Here is an 8940-nt window from a genome sequence, read left to right as displayed (position 1 = left end):
CACTGGGAACGGCCTGCACTGAGACACCTGTTTCTGCAGATACTTCTGGTTCAGAGGGGGAGAAGATGGAAATGGATGCTGAGAACAGCTCTCCCACAGAGACGTGCAAACAGCAGTGTCCCCAGCACAGGTGACAGCTTAGAATTGGAACAGAGGAAAAAATTATAATTTGGTTCCATATTGGGGTTACTCCAGTACCAGCAACAAAGTTGTTTCAATTGTCAGAAAATTCTACTCCCATAAAACTACTTAAAAGGAATGTTGTCTGTTTTCACTTGGAATTTAAACTGAGTCAGTTGAATGGACTCAAGCACACCTGTGTTGTCATACAAAACAATAGAGAGCAATCCATTGGCATTTGAAGTGGAACTTGGCACCCTTTATCACCCCACCCTCCCTGCTCAGGGCTATTATGCCATGGCCTCTTCATTGCCTAAGGGGATTTATTAACGGGATGGGGGATGGGGGTGGGGGTCGTGGTGGTCGCCAGTCTCTTGAGAGGTGGTGGCTGTGAGTCTCCCCTTCTGTCCTCAGAGCTGATCGCATGTGGATTAAATGACAGGAAATGACGTGGCTGGTCACTGACCCAGAAGGTCCTCTTCTTTGAGCCTCTGGTAGAAGCAGCCCATCCCTGACTTGGAGTAGCTCAGGGGCGACTTTCATCTGCCCTCTGCCACAGCACCAGGGCCCCTACTTGGCTACAGGGAATTCTGCCAACTTACACTTTGTCACTTCCCTTCTTTCACTTTTATGACATACAGAATTCTATTTGTTTCATTTCTGCCCACAAAAAACTGTCAATTTTGCTTTCTGGGAAAGTTGGAATGAGAAATAAAAAGTCTTAAATCTTGAAAATTATAGACAAAAATATTGAATTCCCTTTCTTTTCTTTACTTCCTTTTGTATTAACCTCAGGATGAAATAGAAAGTAATGACAGGACCAAGACAGATGATGCTCAATGAACCACTATGTAATGACTATGTTGTTATTTACATTTAAAATGAAGCATCAGGAATAATTACGGAAAGAAGGCTGTTTCTCCCTGACTTAGTAGCCTGAGCCTTACTGCCCTGCACCCTGAGCGTGAGACAGAGCGGGATGAACAGAGAAGCCCAATAGAAACGCACAGACTGAATGAACAGCTGAAGTTCACCAGCTTCTGTTCTACAGGTTTCTACTGAGAGACGTCATCATTGAATCTCCTGTGCAAAGCTCGGAAATTTTGAGCATTACAGGTGTTCAATAATTTAAATATAAATTGAACAATAAAAGCTGTACTGGGAAAATAAAATTTTTTGGCCTATTGAAGGTAAAATGAGTGCATTGGATAACTAATTCCTCCACCTACGTAGACAAAATAAACGTTTGCTGTCAGTGTTAATGGCTTGGGACACGACTGACACCTGGGTCCTGGCTCAGGAGAGGAGCAGGTCCCACAGAGAACAAGGGTCCTTCACACAACTCTCCCGGGGGGAGCAAGAGGATCCTGATGATTATTTTGCCACAAAGACACAAGCCCCTCCGCCTGGGGAGAATTCTAAGGACCTCAGGATTGGGCGAGCCTGCGAGCCTGCTCTTGGGGCCGGGGTTGGGGGGGGCGGGGTGTCCAGGAGAGTTATAGTTGAGGACATTGTTACTCCAGAGGCAAAGGGTTACTAAAGCTGATATTGGCCTTGTGAATAAAATAGTGCTGGGAAAATAATACTATCTTGTTATTAGAATCTACACACCTACACCCACCAGCAAAGAACCTGGATTCCTGATAGCCAGTTGGCCTGGAGGTCAAATCACCCCCAGTATTGCCGACAACAATCAAGGCTTAACTACAACAAGACTGCACACAAAGACCACAAGGGGGTGCACCAAGAAAGCATAAAAAATGCGGAGACAAAGAAACATGACAGAAATGGAGGATATAGAGCTAAAAACCGCAATTTTAAGGTCTTTCAATAATTTTCTAGAAACTGCCGATAAATGTAGTGAGATCCTCAAGAAATCTAATGAGACCCTCGATGTTGTGATAAAGAACCAACTAGAAATTAAGCATACACTGACTGAAATAAAGAATATTATACAGACACCCAACAGCAGACCAGAGGAGCGCAAGAATCAAGTCAAAGATTCGAAATGCGAAGAAGCAAAAAACACCCAACCGGAAAAGCAAAATGAAAAAAGAATCCAAAAATAGTGTAAGGAGCCTCTGGGACAGCTTCAAAAGTACCAACATCAGAATTATAGGGGTGCCAGAAGATGAGAGAGAGCAAGATATTGAAAACCTATTTGAAGAAATAATGACAGAAAACTTCCCCTACCTGGTGAAAGAAATAGACTTACAGGTCCAGGAAGCGCAGAGAACCCAAACAAAAGGAATCCAAAGAGGACCACACCAAGACACATCGTAATTAAAATGCCAAGAGCAAAAGACAAAGAGAGAATCTTAAAAGCAGCAAGAGAAAGAAACTCAGTTACCTACAAGGGAGTACCCATATGAATGTCAGCTGATTTCTCAACAGAAACTTTGCAGGCCAGAAGGGAATGGCAAGAAATATTCAAAGTGATGAATACCAAGAACCTACAACCAAGATTACTTTATCCAGAAAAGCTATCATTCAGAACTGAAGGTCAGATAAAGAGCTTCACAGATAAGGAAAAGCTAAAGGAGTTCATCACCACCAAACCAGTATTATATGAAATGCTGAAAGGTATCCTTTAAGAAGAGGAAGAAGAAGAAAAAGGTAAAGATACAAATTATGAACAACAAACATGCATCTATCAACAAGTGAATCTAAGAATCAAGTGAACAAATAATCTGGTGATCATAATAGAATCAGGGACATAGAAAGGGAATGGACTGACTATTCTTGGGGGGGAAAAGGGTGTGGGGGATGCGGGAAGAGACTGGACAAAAATCGTGCACCTATGGATGAGGACAGTGGGTGGGGAGTGAGGGCGGAGGGTGGGGCGGGAACTGGGAGGAGGGGAGTTATGGGGGGAAAAAAGAGGAGCAAATGTAATAATCTGAACAATAAAGATTTAATTAAAAAAAGAAAGAACCTGGATTCCTGTTGTGGGTTTTCCAAAGCTGACAAGAAATGGCAATGTCTATAGAGTCCTGACCTAGTGGCCCCCTTGAAGCATAATCACAGGGCCCTGCAGGAATGGGTTCTAGAAGAGAAACACCCCAGAAATTCATTCACTAAAAATCTCAGCCTCTGCAGTGCATTAAACAGTAAACAAAACTCAGTCCTTGTCAATTAGAGAAAGACAAGTATCACATGATCTCACTCATATGTGGAATCTAATGAGCAAAATAAACTGATGAACAAAATAGATCAAGAGACATAGCAGCATGGAACAGACTGTGGAATCTCAGAGGGAAGGCGGGGGAGGGAGGGTGGGTGGGAAGAGATCAACCAAAGAATTTGTATGTATATATGCATATGTATATATGCATAACCCATGGACATAGACAATAGGGTGGTGGAGGCTTGGGGCAGGGTGTGGGGGGTGTGGGAATGGAGTCAGGTTACAAGAGGTCCAATGGGGCGGGGTTGGGGGGAGGGGACATATGCAATACTTTCAACAATAAAGATTTTTTTAAAAAAATAAAATTAGCCTGTTTTGAGTCCAACCAACACCAACCTACACTTTGACTGTAGGTCAAAGATGTTTCTCATTTGACTGTTAAGTATCCACTTGGATAAGTCACTATCTGAAATGTACTTGAAGATTAAAATAGCAAAATTAGACCAGCCGATGTGGCTCAGGGGTTGAGCATCGACCCATGAACCAGGAGGTCACAGTTTGATTCTCAGTCAGGGCACATGCCCAGGTTGCAGGGTTGAGGCCTCAATGTCCAGTGAGGGGTGTACAGAAGGCAGCCAATCAATGATTCTTTCTCATCATTGATGCTTTATCTCTCTTTCCCTCTCCCTTCCTTTCTAAAATCAATAAAAACATACTTAAAAATAAAATAGTAAAATTAATAATAGATTGATGACATCTTCTTAGACCACCTAGAGAACACATGAATGAAAGCAATAAAGGAAGTAAAAGTGGGAAGAAGTATCTAGAAAATGAAAATTGTTGTGTTCCCTATTTAAGGGCCATGCTTAGAAAGAAGGTCATCGGAGAACCTGAGGCCCAAGATTGTTCTCCAGACGCCCAGCTCAGCCAGGCCAGCAGCACCCTCATTCGCCCATGGCCCTCCTGCTCTCTCTACTCACCGCCCTGGTGGTGTTCAGCACTGGCCCTGGGGGAGCTCTGGGCTGTGACCTGCCTCAGGACCATGTCCTGCTCAGCAGGGAGAACTTAGTGCTTCTGAGCCAAATGAGCACAATCTCCCCTTTCTTCTGTCTGAAGGACAGAAAGGACTTCAGATTCCCCCAGGCAACGGTGGACGGCACCCAGGTCCAGAAGGCCCAGGCCATCTCTGTCCTCTACGAGATGCTCCAGCAGATCTTCAACCTCTTGCCCACAGAGAACTCCTCTGTCACCTGGAACAAGACCCTCGTGGACCAACTGCGCTCAGGACTCCATCAGCAGCTGGAAGACCTGGACACGTGTTTGGTGGAGGAGATGGGAGAGGAAGGATCTGCCCTGGCCATGCAGGGCCCTACCCTGGCCTTGAAGAGGTACTTCCAGGGCATCCATCTCTACCTGAAGGAGAAGAAATACAGTGACTGCGCCTGGGAGGTTGTCAGAGTGGAAATCATGAGATCCTTCTCCTCAATAACAGCCTTGCAAGAAAGGCTAAGAAATAAGGATGGAGACATGAGGTCACCTTGAAAGGATTCTCACTGATGAATGTGCCACATCACATTTGCACATATTTCTTGGATCATGTCAAAAGGCTCTTATTTCTGCATTAGTCACAGAATTTAAGTTTTATTCAGCAAATCTTTTCTCAGATTATTAAGCATGAAAATGTTACAAAATTTAGTTCCTGGGAAATCAGGCCCTAAAAAATACCTGCCCTGATGTTATTTATCTATTTATTGTTTATTTATTATTATATTTATGTATTTATATAACCAATATTTGATCTTAATGTGTATTAATATTTGCAAAACATGTTTACTCCTTTGTCAATCAGTTTGCATTTTGCTTTATTAAATTCTTATCAAAGAAATCTGAGTTCTTTGATTCTGAAAACCTAAATCCTTATTTTGTTCTATATAAATCTATCTTAGAATAAGATCTGTCTATTAAGTCCTATAGAACAGTTCCACCATTAGTCAGAAAATGCTTATCAAAAGCTGGAAAAGCACGGAACTGAGAAGAATCTTGGAAAGTATGGAAGATGTTCAGTACTTATGCCTGAGTTGTAATTGATTTATATTCCATGGAGAAGTGGGTAGAAAAATCCAAGAGGAGTCAATCTAGAGTGGAGTAGGAAAGATATATGGTATTTGTTGGCTGATCCTGGCAGCTATGCTCTTGTCCTCCTCCTCTCCCCAGTCCTGCTTTACTGAAGGCATTCACTCCTTTATACAATCCCTTGGCTCCCCCACCTTACTGCCCATCCCCCCAGGTTCTCTGGTTCTGTTGTGTTTCAGCTTCAAGGGTTCTACTTAGAGTAAACGCCAAAGGAAAAGAGCAAAGCGAGGGAAGCGCGGGTCCCAGGTGCCAGAGGGAAGCTGGTGCCGGCAGCTGGGGGAAGGAAGACCTACTCTTGCATGAATTTTGTGCATTGGGCCTCTAGTCTATACATAAATGCACGTGTATAATTTTTAGGTTTTTTCATTTTGTTTTGACATACTGTGTGAAAAATCTTTTAGCCAGCACTGTTCTTTTACTTTGTCCGAGACACCCAGCTCAGCCAGGCCAGTAGCACCCTCATTTGCCCATGGTCCTCCTGCTCTCTCTACTCACCGCCCTGGTGGTGTTCAGCTATGGCCACGATGAATCTCTGGGCTGTGACCTGACTCAGGACCACATCCAGCTCAGCAGGGAGAACTTAATGCTTCTGAGCCAAATGAGCACAATCTCCCCTTTCTTCTGTCTGAAGGACAGAAAGGACTTCAGATTCCCCCGGGCAATGATGGACAGCACCAGGTCCAGAAGGCCCAGGCCATCTCTGTCCTCTATGAGATGCTCCAGCAGATCTTCAACCTCTTGCCCACAGAGAACTCCTCTGTCACCTGGAACAAGACCCTCGTGGACCAACTGCGTTCAGGACTCCATCAGCAGCTGGAAGACCTGGACACGTGTTTGGTGGAGGAGATGGGAGAGGAAGGATCTGCCCTGGCCATACAGAGCCCTACCCTGGCCTTGAGGAGGTACTTCCAGGGTATCTGTCTCTACCTGAAGGAGAAGAAATACAGTGACTGCGTCTGGGAAGTTGTCAGAGTGGAAATCATGAGATCCTTCTCCTCAATAACAGCCTTGCAAGAAAGGCTCAGAAATAAGGATGGAGACATGAGGTCACCTTGAAAGGATTCTCACTGATGATTGTGCCACATCACCTTTGCCCACTGTCCTGGGTCATGTGCAAAGGCTCTTATGTCTGCTTTAGCCACATATTGTATTAAGTTTTATTCAGAAAATCTTTCATCAGTACTTTTGAGCAAGAATATGTTAAAAATCTCAGTTCACGTCTTATCAGTCCCCTAGGAGGTTACTGTCCCACTGCTTGTTTATCTATCTATCTATCTATCTATCTATCTATCTATCTATCTTTGTTTGTTTATTTAATCTATTTTTTCTTGCACCTATCTTATCTAATAAAAGACAAAAAGTGTAATTAACCGTACCTCTGCTACGCTTCCCATTGGCTAATCAGCGAGATATGCAAATTAACTACCAACAAAGATGGTGGCTGGCAGCCACGCAGCTGAAGCGAGCAGGAGGCTTGCTTGCTCGCTCCAGTGATGGAGGAAGCCAAGGTTCCCCACCTGCCCTGGCCCAGCTCTGAGCTCCGAAAGCAACAATGTTTCAAATTATAGAAGGTAAATAAATCCCAGAATAAAAAAGAAAAAGAAAAAAAGGAGAGGCTGGGAGCTTCAGTTGCAGGCCAGCCTGAAAACGGCCCTCAGCCCCTCACCCAGACTGGCCAGGCACCCCAGTGGGGACCCCACCCTAAAGGGGGTATGGCCAGCCTGAAAACAGCCATCAGCCCCTCATCCAGGCTGGCCAGGCACCCCAGTGGGGACCCCCACCCTGAAGGGGGTGTGACCAGCTGCAAACAGCCATCAGCCCCTCACCCAGGCTGGCCAGGCACCCCAGCGGGACCCCCACCCTGATCTGGGACACCCTTCAAGGCAAACCAGCCGGCCCCCACCCGTGCACCAGGCCTCTATCCTATATAATAAAAGGGTAATATGCAAACTGACCCTAACAGCAGAAAGACTGGGAATGACTGGTCACTATGACACACTCTGACCACCAGGCGGCAGACACTCAATGCAGGAGCTGCCCTCTGGTGGTCAGTGCGCTCCCACATGGGGGAGCTCTGCTCAGCCTCAAGCCAGGCTGACGGCTGTCAGTACAGCAGTGGTGGTGGGAGCCTGTCCTGCCTCCTCAGCAGCACTAAGGATGTCTGACTGCAGCTTAGGTCTGCTCCCCGCTGGCAAGTGGACATCCTCCGAGGGCTGCCGGGCTGCCAGAGGGATGTCTGATTGCCATCTTAGGCCTAATCCCCCGGGAAGCAGGCCTAAGCCAGCAGGTGGTCATCCCCCGAGGGGTCCCAGACTGAAAGAGGGCACAGGCCAGGCTGAGGGACCCCTCCTCCCCTGAGTGCACAAATTTTTGTGCACCGGGCCTCTAGTCATATTTATAATATCCAAAAGTCAAATATAATTACATTATATTTAAATTTATAAAACATACTTATCTTTCCATGTTATTTAGTTTGTATTTTATTTATTAAATTCTTATCAAAGAAAAGTTCTTGAATTTGTTTATTACAAAATCAAAAGCCTCACTGTGCAAATGATATTGAAGTATGGGCAGTAAAAATTTATTCACTCACTCATTCTATTCAGATTCTATGCATATAAGTTGCGTATCTAAATGACATATCATGTAATTGAGATCAAGAAATATAGGTTAACAAAATATATATGTATAGTTCCTGTTGTTGAAAATTTGTGTTACAGGAAAGGAGACATAAAATAGTACTAATGTTTATTTTAGCTCTGTTGTATTAAACACTGCGAAGGAAAAGAAAATGATGTTCTCACATCAGAAATTTTAGGCACAAATGAGGTTGAAAAGGAGAATTAATATTAGATGTCCTTTCTAACGATCCTGGGAGATATATAAGTGCAGAAGTCTTATTGGTAGTTGGGAATATGGGTCTAAAGTTTACAAAAATGCCATGAGGAGGGATTAAGTTGGATTCCTTATTGCTTATCTGGTAATGAGAACATCAGAATGTGGTCACTTATGAAGCAGACAATGAGAAGAAGAGCTAAACCTAGTCCTGAAGACCCTCAACAGTTAAGGGCTGGGCAGAGGAGAGTCTGCAAAGGACACTGAGGTAGAGTGGGTAGTGCAGTCAGAAGGATAAATAGGGAAAAGTGGGAGAGATACTACTGAAGGGAAGAAATGTGTTTAAAAGGCAGAATGGTGCTTGTAGGGTAGGTATGGCTGAACTATCCCAGTGGACCTGAGAACAGATGCCATTGGTGACCTTAGGATTATTAGTAGAATTAGTGGGACAGAAACCAGCTGGGACTAAGGTCAACAAAGAAACACAAGAATGAGAACTGGAGACATTGTGCATAGAAAATTATCTTTGTAAGCCTGTTTGTGCAGTGGAGGAGTGAAATAGATAGGACCTGGAGGAGAATGTGGGTAACATGCCCATGTGTATTTTTCTTCCTATTTTTTTCTGAGAATCATTTTCAAGAATAAATGAATTGGTACAAACTTAAAAACGTTTTTAATATTTGACATATTTGATTTAAGCTACTGCTTATTTAGGTATTTTATTT

General features: G+C 44.1%; 1 protein-coding gene and 1 pseudogene across 1 annotated transcript; both read left to right on the top strand.

The window, feature by feature from the left end:
* The first annotated feature begins 4184 nt into the window (after positions 1 to 4184).
* Positions 4185 to 4789, top strand: LOC132212748 (interferon omega-2-like). The gene has a single exon (XM_059658744.1). The coding sequence runs from the start codon at positions 4202 to 4204 to the stop codon at positions 4787 to 4789; it is 588 nt and encodes a 195-aa protein (XP_059514727.1). The 5' UTR covers positions 4185 to 4201.
* Positions 4790 to 5849: 1060 nt separating this feature from the next.
* LOC132212747 (interferon omega-2-like) lies at positions 5850 to 6436 on the top strand (annotated as a pseudogene).
* The last annotated feature ends 2504 nt before the right edge of the window (positions 6437 to 8940 follow it).

Source organism: Myotis daubentonii, chromosome 11 (genome assembly GCF_963259705.1).
Source record: "Myotis daubentonii chromosome 11, mMyoDau2.1, whole genome shotgun sequence".
Lineage (NCBI taxonomy): Eukaryota > Metazoa > Chordata > Mammalia > Chiroptera > Vespertilionidae > Myotis > Myotis daubentonii.
This window is presented reverse-complemented; position numbering and strand designations above follow the sequence as displayed.

What these genes read in the sequence shown, in the direction of transcription:
- LOC132212748 (XM_059658744.1), top strand. Translation starts at nt 4,202, where the DNA reads ATGGCCCTCCTGCTCTCTCTACTCACCGCCCTGGTGGTGTTCAGCACT.